This window comes from Amborella trichopoda, chromosome 8, assembly GCF_054954075.1.
Source record: "Amborella trichopoda isolate Santa Cruz 75 chromosome 8, AtrichopodaSantaCruz75HAP2 v2.0, whole genome shotgun sequence".
Classification (NCBI taxonomy): domain Eukaryota; kingdom Viridiplantae; phylum Streptophyta; class Magnoliopsida; order Amborellales; family Amborellaceae; genus Amborella; species Amborella trichopoda.
In genome coordinates, this window is record NC_142343.1 from 31421631 (window position 1) to 31436645 (window position 15015).

The window sequence follows — 15015 nt, forward strand, 5'->3', positions numbered from 1 at the left end:
AAATATTTTTTAAAAAAATGAAGGTTTAGCATAAGTAAAGATGCGTAATCACTTTTTTTTAAGTCTATACACTCGTGTGAGCAATATTACACACTTAGTCCCTTTGGCAAAATGAGATACTTAGGATAAGGCCTATGCCTTAGAGAAACACATCCTAGAAAAACGGTTAAAACGGGGCCTAGGCGTTACGAAAATAAGTTCTGCACATTAAATCTCACTAAAAATTATAGCATAAAAAATCATAAAATTCATCATCTCGTTCTTGATCATTATGAATGTGAAAAAATTAGGGTTTTTAGCTCTCAAAATAGTATTTATTGTAATAATGTATCTAGACCGTTTATTTTCAGGTGTTCATAGATCGACAAGATTTGTGCCATCTTTCAGCTACAAATTCTTTATCAGTGGCAAAAATAGATTTTATAGTAATCGTAGGGGTTCCCATGTCTCGAGTGTTTTCCCGACGAGATTTTGAGGTGAGGTTTTATTATTTTTCATAAAGCTTACACCTCTTAGGAACTAAATCCTTTTTGTAGGAAAAAGGTTAAAAGAGGACATATGCTTATGAAAATAAGTAATGTTGCATCTTAAATCTCATAAAAAAACTCTAATTTTGGTATCATAAAACTTTAATTGATTATCTCAACCTTGATAATTATGAATGCGAAAAAAAATTAGGATTTTGAAGCCCAAAAAATAATGTATATTGTAACGCATTATCTAGGCCGTCCATTTTTCAGGTGTTTACAAATATGTGAGATCTGTACCAGTTTTTGAGCTACAAATTTGACTTTTGATAGTGAAAATAGATTTTATAGCCACCATAGGGGTTGCTCTTGGCCAAAGTATTTTCCAACGAGATTTTGAGGTGAGGCTTTACTTTTTACCCATGAGGGCCTAGGACTTATAGAAACCACAACCTTTTGTAAGAAAAGATTGAAACAAGGCTTAGGCCTTATGAAAAAAAGTAAAGCCACATCTTAAATCTCACCAAAAATTGTAGTTTTGGCATTGGGAAGCCTTAAAATTGATCGTCTTGATCTTGAAAAAAAAATTAGGATTTCAAACCCTAAAAATAATATATATATTATAAAAGCATTATATAGGCTTTCCATTTTTATGTATTCACATATCTATGACATCTACCATTTTTTGACCTACAAATTTCATTATCGGTAGCATAAATAGATTTTATAGCCATTGATGTAGTTTTCCACGCCCGAAGTGTTTTCCAGGCAAGGTTTTGAGATGAGGCTTTATTGAGGACTAGGCCTCTAAAAACCACATCCTTTTTTATATTTAAGACTTAGAGATCCACCTAAAAATCACTTGACGAATATAAGAACAAGTATAAAATTGGATTTTGTGTTCTTAAACACTTAGAACAGATGGTTGAAAATTTAGACAATCTGTGTTCTATATTTGTTCATTATCTTTTAGGCACATGCACAATCCATTTAAAAAGAATATTTTCTTAAAGTTTAGTCTGTTGGGATATATAACTAGGGAAAAGTTTATATAGAGCGGAGGCTCTAAACAATCAATTCAGAGCCTACCTCAAAAAATTCATTAGAAGAGTTGGTTTTGATGCTCAAATATCTTTAAATTGATCATCTCAACATCAAGAGGCCATGAGAAAAAAATGGATTTCAAGTTTTAGAAATAGTGTATTTTGTAACGCATTTTTGGACCGTCAATTTTCAAGATTTTCAAGTTTTCATAGATCAATTGATCTACACTATTTTTGAAGTTTTAAACTTTATAAATAAAGATGAAAATATATTTTAATACTTTCACAAAAAATTTTAGTATTGAAACCGCATTTCTCAACACTATTTGAAGATAGGCTCTAATTTGATTGTTTAGAGCCTAGGCTTAATACAAACCGCACCCATATAACTAAACGTTGTCTTCTAAACACACTCTATACATGCCTAAAAAATACTCTATATATGTCTCCTGAAAAGAGACATACACCCCACTTCTTATAATTATAATCTTAAATAAACCATTGGGTCCATGAAAAGACTCAAGAACCCATCTAAATTAAAAGAAAATAATGTCTAACCCCTTCCAAATCTTTTTCATAATGCAAATGACAGTATTTATGCTATTATTATTTTTCGATTGACCTCATTATCTACCCCCCCAACCCACCCAGCCACCTACCCACCCAATCTCTCTTTCAACATCTCTTGAATCTTCAATCTCTCTTATCTCTTGAACCTTACAAGAAGGGTAAATGTATCATCTCAAAATTTACTTGGATGATGGGGATATTAAAATTAAAAAAGAAAAGGAAAAAGTAAAAAAATGCATATTGCAATTTGGGCAGTGGAAAAGGTAAGGGGACCATGAGCTTTGTTTGGATCCAAGGCTTTATTTGAAATTACAATTATAAATAGGAGGTTTATACATTTTTTCCTCTTTTCCTTAAAAATAATTATCATGTGATATTTGGGTGGATCCCAAAATTCCAAACCTAAAAAGTTGTCCTAAGTAGCTCTTTTCATAAGAGAGCGGTTTGTAATATATTGCTCTAGGAGCATAATACACATGCACTTAAAGAAAGTGGTGCTAAACCCATTATTTGCTTAAAAATAAAGAAAGGCTCAATACTTCATCATATTTTTACCTACATGAAAATAGGATTATATACAATGGGACTATTTGCCTTTGGTACAAGGAGATTACAATTACTTATTATCATCTGATATGAGATCTAATAGCTTGGGCGGGTCACAAAGTTTGAAATTTTTTTTTTTAAACTTTGAGCTTGGTTAATGGATTAGATGCAGCCACCCAATTTCACATCTAATGGTCAAGATTAATTGTGACCTGGTCTAATTGTATATTTTCTCAATAAAACTATACAACTATTTCAAGTGCCCGCTCATTCTTTTTAAAAGAGAAAGTTCAAGTACCAAACCCGGAGGTATTTAGGAAAAATAAACTACCACAAAAAAGACTTGAATATAAAAATTAAAAATAATAATATTTTTTAAAAACAGGTGTAGTATGCTCTAACATAAACATATTGTACATTAACTCCCTTAAGCAAAAGAGTTACTTGGGAGAAGTTTTTTGATATGAAGTTTTGGGATCCACCTTAGAACCATGATTTTCGGTTCTTCGATACTTAGATGGTGCCCTCTCAAGATTAGATGCCCTGGTTTAATTTTGGGACGATGTTTTTTTTTTGGCACGTGGATGTTTGATATGAATTTCTCATTTTTGGAAGTTGGTCTGTAGGTTTAAAAAGTTAAAACCTCAAAATTTGGAGTCAAAACGTACTTTCTAGCTTAAAGTTTACCCGAAGGAGCGGGTAGACAGTATTTTCCCATGAGAACAACATGCCTTTTGTCATTCTTTTAATTGCAAAAAATATAAAAGACTTTTGTATCTGCTCCACATTGAGCATCACAATCATCTCTTTCTCTCTTTTCTCAATAGATAAAACTAATTTGGAGTGATTTCATGCAATGATTGTATCATAGTATAATACAATTAAACTTCTAAAAAATAATGTTTGTGGTATTTATAACATTCAAAATTTTGCACACACTCTCTTTATCTCAATAGTCAATATAAAATAAATAAATTAATTTACATTCTATGAATGGTAAAAATGAGTCTCCTCTAACAATGAATATAGACCATCCATTTGATAAACAAGATCTAGGTCTTTATGAATGCAAAATCATTTTTTTCTTTTTTAGTATTGTTAATGTAATGATAATAGAATTATCTAAAAATTTGAAAAAAAAAAGAAAAGAAAAGATCATTTTAAGGCTTAGATTTAAGCATTTCACCAAAATGAACGGCCTACATCAATTGGGCTAAAAAAATACTTTTTAGGTTGCGTTTTCAAACTTTTCTTTGTTATGATTATTCATTAGAAAGAAAAGAGTGTATATCTTAAAATTTAAATCAAACAAATAGCTCTAATATAATTTTTGAAAATTATTGCATTATATTACTCTACGACTGTTGTATGAAACCACTGCCCGAACTGGAAACTAGTGGGTTTAAAAGATAAAGCGTGGTACTATCGTCCTTGATTTTCCTTTGAAAGAGCCTTCCTGTTTTCACCTCATGCTCTCTCATTTAATCGAAGCCTCAAAAATTAATTAGGAGTGAGAAAGCATGGTGCTCTTTCACCCAAAAGAATTTCATTTTCTTTTTCCCAATGCATTGACGCCTCAAATTAATTAGGAGTGGGAAAAGTTGGTTCCCTCTCTTTATATTCAAACACCCAAACAGCCCACCCCATCTATTCTGAGATGGTTTTCCCTTCTTTTCTGACCTTCTTTCTCTTACTTTTCTCTCTCCATGGCCTTGCCTTTGCTTCGAAAACAGGGCGCTACAGCTCTTTGTTCAGCTTTGGCGATTCGATTTCCGATACCGGCAACCTTCTCCTCTCGGGGGACAATCCGTTTATAGGGATAGCAAACCCTCCCTATGGCCAAACATTCTTCAAAAAACCGACCGGTCGATGCTCTGATGGCCGTTTAATCGTAGACTTCTTTGGTAATTTCTCTCTTCTTTATTTTTCTTTCCTCACGCATGTTATATTGTGCAGCTTTAGGCGCAGCGTTTGTTTTTGTGGAAAAGAACTCTTTGGGAAATGAATCTCTAAGTTCTTTTGCACTCCACCAACGCTTTTCATACTTCTCTATACTTGTTTTACGCAAAGCTGGTAGTTATTGTTGCACTAAATGAAAAAATAAAAAATTAAAATGGGGTACGATGATGCCATCATCGGATTAAGGGATAATTTTGAAAAACAAATATCATGTGTTGACCGATTTTTTTTTGTAATTTTCAGTTATAAATGGAGCATCCAGTATTTTTCATTATTTTTTAAGGGCCTTTCGTAATTTTTTCAAAAAAAAAAAAAAAAAAAAAAAGAAACAAGAAAAAAGAAAAAAGGTCGCTCCTAGCACTGGAAAATAATGTAAAGCACGTTCCCATTCTTTCTCAGTACTCAGTAGTATTTTTTGAGAGAGCGGGATCACATCTATTTATTTGAGGGTGAAAACGGTTTCTCAGTTCTTTTAGAAAAAGTTCACGGGTGGCTGGCACTAAATCTACCATGGGCTAGAAACTAAGGCCTTGTCATCCCGGCCAAGCCGGGATTAGCGGTCATGTCTGATGGTTTCTCTTTTTGGTTCGGTCTGGGCTGAGTAGGGCCAGACCTCTAGGGTCGGGTCGGGGCTGGGCTTGTGCCAGCCATGCTCAGCCTGTTGCCACCTTATAGAAGCACTCCCAATGAATAAACTTTCTTAGAGCCCTTTGAAAGCACTTTCACAAGAAACAAAGATGTCCTTTGTGTTACATTTTTATGCTCAGTAAAACACCAACATGGATGGTAACTGTCATTTGGTAACTGTAAATAGCTGAGGCCTTGGGGCTCCCTTTCCTGCCTCCTTATCTTTCAAAGTCGAAAAGTAAGAAGGATTTTCGGAAGGGTATGAACTTCGCAGTCGCCGGAGCCACGGCTCTCAGTTACTCGTATTTTGAAAGCAGAGGTATGGGGTTGCTGTGGACAAACAAATCTCTTAGTGTCCAACTAGAATGGTTCCAACAGTTCCTGCCTTCATTGTGCCATCCAGGCACTGGTAAGACCTCTCTCCCTCTCTCTCTCCACCATAAACTATTGACTACTATCTCTCTCATCTCATAATTAATGGCTTTCCTGGCTTTGTTGATGCTTTTGAGGTGAAGACTGTAAAAGGTATCTCAAGAATTCATTGTTTCTAGTTGGGGAGATTGGGGGGAATGACTTCAATTATCCCTTACTACAGGCCAGGAGTTTACATGAAGCTAGAACTTATGTACCTGATGTTATTAAGGCCATCACTGAAGCTGTTTCGGTACGTCTCTTGAAGAGAAATTATGTAATCCTCACAAAGTTCGAAATTTTTTTTTTTGAATTTTAAGCTTAGTCAAAAGAATAAATACAATCATCCAATTTCACATCTAATGGTTAAAATTAATTTCAACTGTCTTGCACCAAAAAGTAAATGAGGTCCTATGAGGTCTTGTTACAAGCTTTCATTTAGAGAAGGCTATGCAACCTAAGGTTCTCTAGGTACATGGAGGTCCAATTCAAATGCAGTCCCCTTCAAAAATTTCATATGAGAAATAATCTTAGGATGAAAACACATCCTAGGTTGTCACTCTAGATACATTGATGTCTAATTCAAATATAACTTCCTTCCAAACTTCCATTTTTGAGATGAAATTACGATCAGAAACATATCTTAAGTCACTTTGGACATACATCAGTTTTAGATCCATGATTTTTAGCTAAAAAATGCATCCATGATGATTTGCAACGAACTAAAATGAATGATGATGAATGGTCCAAAATAGGGTTTAAAATTTTTTGCTTCTAGGTTTCAAAATCCTTTTTTTTTTTTCAAACTGGGACCACGTTAGTATAAATTGTCAACCTGTAATATTTTAGGCCCAAATCCATCTCTAAGATGAGTGTTTTGATGGAGCTTGTATATATATGGGAATACTTGCATACGCCTTTTTTCAGACGTGCCTAGGTACGTCACCTTCAAAAGCCTGGTCCAAACAAAATTTATTTAACCTCAATTGTGGGGTTGATCACAGAAAATACTTGATGGACAACACAAAAGAGAAAAAAGAAATTGATTTTGGGCACATTTAACTCTTGATCTAAAAATTCACCAAAACAAATAGCTAAAGTTTAATAGAAAAAAAATTCAAATAAGATAAAAAAGTGTATTACTCTTTCCTTTTTGAGAGCTCTCTCAAAAGAAAAGAGTAATACAATTTCCTATACCGCTTGAATTTTGTTTCTTTTAAAGGTAATCCGAACTTGGGAGGAAATAAAAAAAGAAAAGACAACTATCCTGAATTCTACTTCAGCAAAGTGTATTACTACTATCTCTAAGCTTAAAAGCATAGATGCAACATTTATTAAGTGCTAACAGGATGCAGCCACTAGAATTTACCACAACTTCATAGGATAAATCTAGTCCATCACACTTAAAACCTGTTTGTCATTCAATATGCAAGTCATCAAGGAGGAAAACAACAATATAAGAAGAAAATCGATGTCGAAATGATCATTTCTACTATTGTGAGACTTAGTTTTAATAAATCTACCGTTACCGATCCTAATTAATTGAGAAAAAGCTATGATGATGATGATGATGATGATGAGTTTTAATAAATCTAAAGGTCTTGATAGCTTCCAGTTCCTACCCTTTTAAAGATCTTAGAACACTTAAGCTAAGCCTTCCAAAATTTATTTGGAGAGGTATCTAATAATACAATCTAGTATTTCAACTTCTGTTATCCTATCCTTGAAAATCATTTGCTATGTCGTCACCGATTTTCATAGTCATTAGCCCTTGCAATGTGATTTATGAGTCAATTAGCAAAATAATTGCAAGGGCAAAAAATTAGTCCTTATGTGTGTTAATAGCCAATCCTAAGGGCCTTCCTTCAAAACAGAAGTATCTTTAGGCAAGGAAGAGACACACCACTGCACCTTGCATCTTTGTACATTCCATTGGAATTATCCTTTGTCCTTTAAAATTCATTTTTAACGTTTTTTATTGTTGTTTGCTGGTTATGAACAATGTTTGAATAATGCAGGTGTTGATCCGTCTGGGTGCGAAAACTCTTGTCGTGCCGGGTAACTTCCCGACTGGGTGCTCCACTCTTTATCTCACAGTTTTTCAGACAAACAACAAGGATGAATATGAACCAAGCACTGGATGTCTAATCCGTTTCAATGAATTTGCAAGCTACTACAACTCAAAGCTCCAAGATGGAATCCAAGCATTAAGAAAGAGGTTTCCCAAGGCCACAATCATCTATGCTGATAACTACAACATGTCTATGCGCTTTGTTGAAACCCCAACACTCTTTGGTACTTCTATCTCTCTACAATTCGTTTTTTTTTTTTGGAACTATGTTTCCTGCTTTTTTACTTTATTTCCATTTTTATATGGCGGGGACGAGTCAGGTTTAGGGACCCATCTCTTAAGAATATCCTTGTTAAGATGTCAAAAGTTTTTGTGCTCCTTTAGGATCATATTGTCCATTTACTCCCTCAGATAAATCTCAATATAAGAGTAATATTAGGATCTCAAGTTTTGGGGATGTACCATTTTCAACATAGTGACATATTTTGAAAAAACTAGGATCCCAAGTTTTGGGGATGTACCGTCCTCAACATAGCGACAGACTTTGAACTAAAGGAAAATATTTCAATTGCACTCTCTGTTAGCTTTAAAAAATAGAGTTAAACCATTTATCTTTAGTACAATCAGGTCACCATTACTTATAACAGTTCGATGTGAATTGATAGTTTGGGTGTATCACAAAGTTCAAGATAATTTATTTTTAACTTTGAAATTAATCAGTGGAATAAATGCCGTCACCTTATTTCACATCTAATGGTCAAGATTAATTATGACCATCATGTACCAAAGGTAAATGGTCTATTTGGTACAAGATGATCATAATTATATACTTTTTATAAAAAATAACATCGTAAAATTAAATGTAGACCGTCCAATTGTTTGATAACTAAATCAAAGTGTTAAAGAACTTAAAATGAAAGTCATTTTTTAATATAAGCATGTGGTGATTCTCAGTGGATCCCAATTTTCCAGACCCAAAAAAACCATTTTAAGTAGCTTTATCACCCGAGGGAATAGGCTCCTATAGGAACATGGCATAAGAACTCAAGTATGATATCATTATTCAATTGTAAATTATGAAATTGCACAATATCTCATATGATAAATATCTGTGCTCCACCATATAAGGTGAGTAGAGAGAGTGTCATTTTTTTTACCTAAACAACCAATCATTGGGAAGCGCGTCACAAACTCCAAGAAAACCATATTGAATAGCTCTTTAATACCATAATAATGGTATTCACCATTCTCCATTTTGGGGGCCTTAGTGGCAACGTTTTTGCCTAAAACGTTACGCTCATACTTTTAGTCCAATAGATAAGATCATTAAAATAAAAATTTAAAAGCAAATATCGTCATATTTTCTATTTTTAGGTTTTATTTCAAAATATACTTAGAGTTTTAAAAGATATCTTGAGATATAAAAATTATAGATTTTATTTCTTCTAACCCCCTGAGCTAATTTAAACTTGTTTTTTTAGGCCAAATAAATCTTAAAAGACACGGCTTTTCTAAAGGCCATCATTCCAAACCTCTAGAGAGAGAGAGAGAGAGAAAGAGAGAGAGAAGGGCTTCATAGAAATGAGAGGTTATCGAGAGAGGTGCTTGGAGAAGCACGAGAAGAGAGAGAGTGAGAGACATTGTAAGAGAGAGAAAGAGAGAAGTTTGAAGTATATAAGTGAAGAGAGAGAAATGATTGGGTTTAGAAAGAGTATGTCTTTTTCATATTTGTTTAGATTAAAAAATAAGTTTAAAGTAGACATGAGCTTAGAAGATATCTTTTCAAACTTTGAGTTTATCAATAAATGAAATCTAAAAATAAGATATAAGAAGATATTTTTCCAAAATTTGAATAAAGAAGCTAAAAATTGGCATATTTAAGAACTAGTGAAGTGAATAGAGGCCATCATTTAAGGAAAGAATTTACATTGAGGATCTAGGGGGTCGAGTTTCACCCCAAATGTTGTAGATTTCCTCATTATCACATGTACAATTTAAAATGTAAAATTGATTTGAAGCCTTAAAGGGTAAGATATGCCCTCTCATATATGGACGACTTGTGCTTATTGAATGCCAAAATAAATAGGGAAAATAACCTCTATCTACCTCGTTGAAATTTTCATTGCTAGTAACCCTTTCGGTTAACCAAAATTTCTTGCATCCCCTCAAGTTTTAAACTTTGGAACCAATATCCTTTTAATTATATATATTTTTTTCTTTTTACAAATTTGATCTTGTTGTTATACAAAATGCCAAACCCATACATTAGTCATCCATATTTTTTTTATAACTTGTTATATAAATTTTATTGATGATAATGACTTATAATTAATTAATAACTATAATAACAACAATAATTTATTGTTAAATATTTTATCTCTTATAAGTATCTTAATAAATTTTTTAATAAATAAATAATAATAACCATCAACAATAGTAACAAATATCTTGATTAATCAATTTTCAAGTTCAAACGATATTGATATAATTGTAAAATAGGTCATAATGCTAAATAAAAAATTATTATTTTTTGTATGTCTAAATTTATAGAGTGGGATCCACGGGGGTAAGATTGGTTTTAGGCAACAGAAGAGAAAGAGAACGAAAAATTTTATAAAATAAAAAAAAATCGAATTTTTAAAAAAATAGATAAAAACACAATTAGTGGGCTAACAGTATCGAACTTTCAAATTTCAGGGGGTTCAAGGGATTTTGGTGAACCCAAAGGGCTAATAGGGATGAAAGTTTTGGGGAGGAGGGTAAAGGTCATTTTCCCAATAAAATATGGGATTGTATACAAAGAGACCATTTACCTTTGATACAAGGTGGTCACAATTATTTATAATCATCCGATGTGAAATTTGATAGCTTGGGTGTGTCATAACATTCGAAAAAATTTCTTTGGAAGTTTGAGCTTGGTCAATGGAATAAATGCAGCCACCAAATTTCTCATTCAATAATCAACATTATTTGTGACCACCTTGTACCAAAGGTAAATAATCTCATTCTATACTTTTCCGTAAAATATTTTATTGTTATATTCAATTCATGGGATTTTTCATTACACTAAAGAGAATGCATGTATCAAGGCACCAAGCAAACACCCATAAGTAAATGGCCCTAAAACCTACCTCAACATAACGTCCCACCCTCTATTCCCATCGTTAACATTTTCTTTTATTTTTTAAAACCCCAAAATGGAGGGTTGGCAAACCAATATAGCCGTCCAAGGGCGTATGAAATGTTTTCCTTGTAATAAATTTTCTTTTAAGAATGAATAATTAGTGAGATATTTTTTTATTTAAAATAATTAGTGAAATATTCCTTAGTATATAAACTATAATTTAATTTTCCATTATCCGCACTCCTTAAATCTTAAAATAGTCTACCACCACTTTTTAGGCTACATATTGGACATTGCTCTCTTTCTTTGTAGCGTGATTTCATATAGAAATATAATGAAATAATCTTCAAAATTCACGTAGGGTTCATTTATTTGACTGGAATTTTTAAATATACACTCTTTTAATTTTAATAAACAATCACCAAAAAGAGAAAATAAAAAATGCACCCTATAAAGTATTTTCTAGCCTAATTAATTCGGGCTGTCCATTTTGGTGAGACACCTAGATTTAGACCTTAGAAAGATTTTCCCTTTATAGATTTTTTAGATTACTTTATTATCATCAGGCGAACAATATTAAAGAAGAAAAAAATGATTTTGAGTTTTTAAAGGCCTAGATCATAAAATTTAACAAATGGATGGTCTAGATTTAATGTTTGGGGGGACTCACTTTGATCATATCTAAGATCCAATTTGAAATATATTTTTTGGAATTAATTAATAGGATGAAGAGAAAGTGTGTGGAATTTTTGAGTTCATACAAATGCCGCAAACATGATTTTTTTAAAAATGTTTGTTTCATTATAATGATGTATATATATTTTTGCATGTATGTATATATTTGTATCGTGCATGGCACACATAGCAAGTGTGTTATATTTCTCTAGCAAAATGGCCTATCTTTCTCTCACGATGTTTAACTACTTGCGGAGTGCACTCAAACTTCCGTGAGTTACTCAGACTTGGCCCCTTCTTGAGCTGAGTGCCCATGAACAACTTGGGCATGCTACGAAACGTAAAAAAAATTTCATATGAATTACTGAGATCAATGTATTACAATTATTTATATAATTAATATTTTTTAATGATGTTTGCCGAGTTTTTTTTGTCATATGCTCTATTTTTTTTATTTTCTTCCTTTTTTTTTATTTTTATTTTCTAAAATGTCAAACCGCAAATCAAACTTTTCTATATCTATGTTTTACTTTTTTTAGCTCATTTAAATTAGTTTTTTCTGTTTCAAACTTTCAAAAAATTTATTTTATTTTTTATAATTTTTTATTTTTAAAAACTTCGAAGGCTTTATGGGTCCTCTACATTACTTCACCGAGTCCATCGGCGCTGGCCCGAGCCGAGTTTGAAGACATTGCTCCCTCTCTCTCACAAAAGGAAAATAATCTTTTGCCATAATATCTACTTCTACAAATTACAAAATTAATTTCCATCCCCAAAGTTGGAAGTTGAAACCATAGGAAAAACTCAAAATTCATAAAAATATCAATCCCTGATTTGACCAATGCTCTTTATGACCATGAACCTAGGATTTCCAAAGGAGAGAGTTCTTTTTGCATGCTGTGGAGGTGGAGGGCCTTACAACTTCGACATAACAAAGACGTGTGGAAGTCCCCGGGTCAAAGCTTGCACATATCCGGCCCAATATGCCGATTGGGATGGCCTACATCTCACAGAAGCCGCTTATGAGTTCATTGCCAAGGCCATGTTGAATGGAGAATTCATGCATCCTCCCATCAAACTTGGTGTTGCTGCTTAATGACTATCGATTCAAGTGTCAATTGTTAGTTGCTAAGTTTCTAATAATTTTCCAAGTGTGATCAATTACAAGTCTAGTGGATGTGGTGGGGGTTTAGTTATTTTCAATTTCTTAGTTATTTCTCCCTTTTTTTTACAAAGTTCTATAATGTATTGAATATCTTAATTGGTATATATGGGCTCCGGGCCCGTCATAACATGATCAGTTATTGGGCTTCAGGCCAAGCCTGTCAACGTTAGCTTTCTTGAGGATCTCATCTTAATCATAGGCTTAGTAATGGGTCAGGCGTAGCCCAATCAGGTCGACCTGGCCAATTCGATCAGCCCTAAAGAACTAGGATTTGAATGGACTGCAAGAATAACTTTACTCATAATGTCATAAGTTAGGGTTTGAGCATCTAATCTTTGATCATAGGCTTGGCCCAGCCTGGCCTAGGCTCGGCCTGTTGTAAGCCCTATTTGATTGGAAAGCTTAGAATATTTCCTTTTAGATTTGTTTTTTATAAAATCATTTTCACATAAAATTTGAGGCATGCCCACTTCTCATAAAGGCACACCTAAGAAAACATATTTTTGGCAATTTGTAGATGTGTTTTTGTTATTTTATTTTATCATAACTATTTTTTAATTTTTGTAGATGTGCCTCGTAAGGAGTGGATGTGCCATAAACTTCATATTAAGATGATTTATATAAGAAAATAAAAATAGTATATTGTTAGGCATATGACATTAAGACTAAAACTTTCCTAACCGTTTATTTAGATGAGACAGTTGGTGGCAACAATGATATATGTATTAAATGTAACTACCGCTGCACATAAAAGTTTCCTTTCCTTTGTAAAATGAGCCCACGGAAGGATCAATTACTGAAGGATATGCAAATTTTGTGGGTGACCTTATCAATGAGCTGATAAATGAGATATTATTTAGGGGTTAGCAAACCTAAACATGCTAAAATAGCCCAGGTTCAGGGTTAGGAAACCTAAACCAGCAGGGGCATTTCTCTTCTAAGAGGCCCCAACCAAATGACGGGTCTTACTTGTTTAGGGTAAGTAAGAATGATTGAAATTCTCCAACTTGGTTAGGGTTCCCAACACTAAATAAAGAAAATTTGAAAAGTTTAAATATACTTTTTGAGGAGAAACTTGGGGTAAAATGAATATTAAAAACAAAAGATCTTTGGAGTCTCTTTAATTATTTTGTAAGAGGTTTTGACTCCTAAAATAATATTTTCTCTAGAAGCTGTTTGATTGTCAAAACGAATTAAATGACATTATTGCATTTGTAATTATCACCTTTGCAAATTCACAGGTGCTTTGTGCTCTCTCTTTGAGTGGAACTATAATTTTATTGTTAATTTGTTATAGGAAAGATCAAAATTTTCCTTATTGTTACTGATTATTTGGATTGACAATCCTTTATGGTCAAATGACCAGGAAACTTTTGTCAAATTCTCTATATATATGATTCATGTTATTTACTATCTTGATTTCTCGATCTTGGATAATAAGACCACATATCTTCCTCAGGTATTAGAGTCCAATGAAACTACATTGAACTGTGGCTGCAAATGGGTGGTTGGGCCTCGATCTCATCGGGTCGGATGACCGTGCGGGAACCCAGATGTGTGGGTCCAGCTCCAGATCGGAAAATACTTGCTATATTTCTATTGCCATGAGGAAATCGTTGTGTATGAGAAAATTGCATATTAAACTGATAATAGCCAAGGCTTCTTTTGGTAGGGTCCTGTATTAGGAAAAGTTATGCAATGGTCATCACAATGGAAAGGCTTCATGAGGAGTAGGAATCTTGCCAAGATCTCCCTGTTCACCACTACAACAACCTTAGCTGGACTTGTATTTATCTCTTTAATTACGTCCACTTCCTCTACGATGGAGGAATGAAACACATCTATTTAATTAGTTACAATAAGGAGGAAGAACAATAAAGTTCAAAATATGTACAAAGGATCTTCTATTGTTCTCTTGCTAGTATCTCAAGTTAACTATCTATGTGTCAAGTATTTCCTTCTTGATTACTTTCATCGAAATTCTTTTCTCAAGCAACTAACAAAGAGTGACTAGGGAACAAAACATTTTAATAAGACCCCCACCTCTCACTTAGTTTCTGAAGCCACCAAGACCCTTAGATTCCCAGTCCTCTAACATCCCCCGTCTGGTTGGAGTGGTCAACATGCTTCACCTCAATGCCTCTTTCTTGAAGAGAGGATGGTTTGTTGAAATATCGAGAGAAGAGAAGGACCTACCAAATTCCCAAGAGTCGAAACTAATGTCGTGAGACTGTGGATCGTAGATGTCAGGTTTTTCCAGAACAATAAGAACTCAAAGATAACTTCTATGTATATGCTTCTCTATGGTCACGAAAGGCCTTGTTATAGAGGGATGGAGGAGGTTGTTCTCCAACGTT

The 15015-nt window shown here is 33.4% G+C and overlaps 1 protein-coding gene across 2 annotated transcripts; it reads left to right on the forward strand.

Annotated features, from left to right (window-relative positions):
• Nucleotides 1–4109: 4109 nt before the first annotated feature.
• On the forward strand, nt 4110–12787 carry LOC18423610 (GDSL esterase/lipase At5g45910). 2 transcript variants are annotated; one of them, XM_020673835.2, is made up of 5 exons: nt 4110–4530; nt 5400–5621; nt 5728–5876; nt 7642–7918; nt 12360–12787. In XM_020673835.2, the coding sequence occupies exons 1-5, from the start codon at nt 4284–4286 to the stop codon at nt 12587–12589; spliced, it is 1125 nt and encodes a 374-aa protein (XP_020529494.1). In that variant the 5' UTR covers nt 4110–4283; the 3' UTR covers nt 12590–12787. The 2 variants fall into 2 exon arrangements, with proteins under 2 accessions (XP_020529494.1, XP_020529489.1); XM_020673830.2 differs by having other exon boundaries at nt 4194–4530; nt 5722–5876.
• The last annotated feature ends 2228 nt before the right edge of the window (nt 12788–15015 follow it).

What these genes read in the sequence shown, in the direction of transcription:
- LOC18423610 (XM_020673830.2), top strand. Translation starts at nt 4,284, where the DNA reads ATGGTTTTCCCTTCTTTTCTGACCTTCTTTCTCTTACTTTTCTCTCTC. An exon ending in TTTAATCGTAGACTTCTTTG is followed by an intron (nt 4,531 to 5,399) that starts GTAATTTCTCTC and finishes AACTGTAAATAG; the next exon opens with CTGAGGCCTTGGGGCTCCCT. An exon ending in CCATCACTGAAGCTGTTTCG is followed by an intron (nt 5,877 to 7,641) that starts GTACGTCTCTTG and finishes TGAATAATGCAG; the next exon opens with GTGTTGATCCGTCTGGGTGC.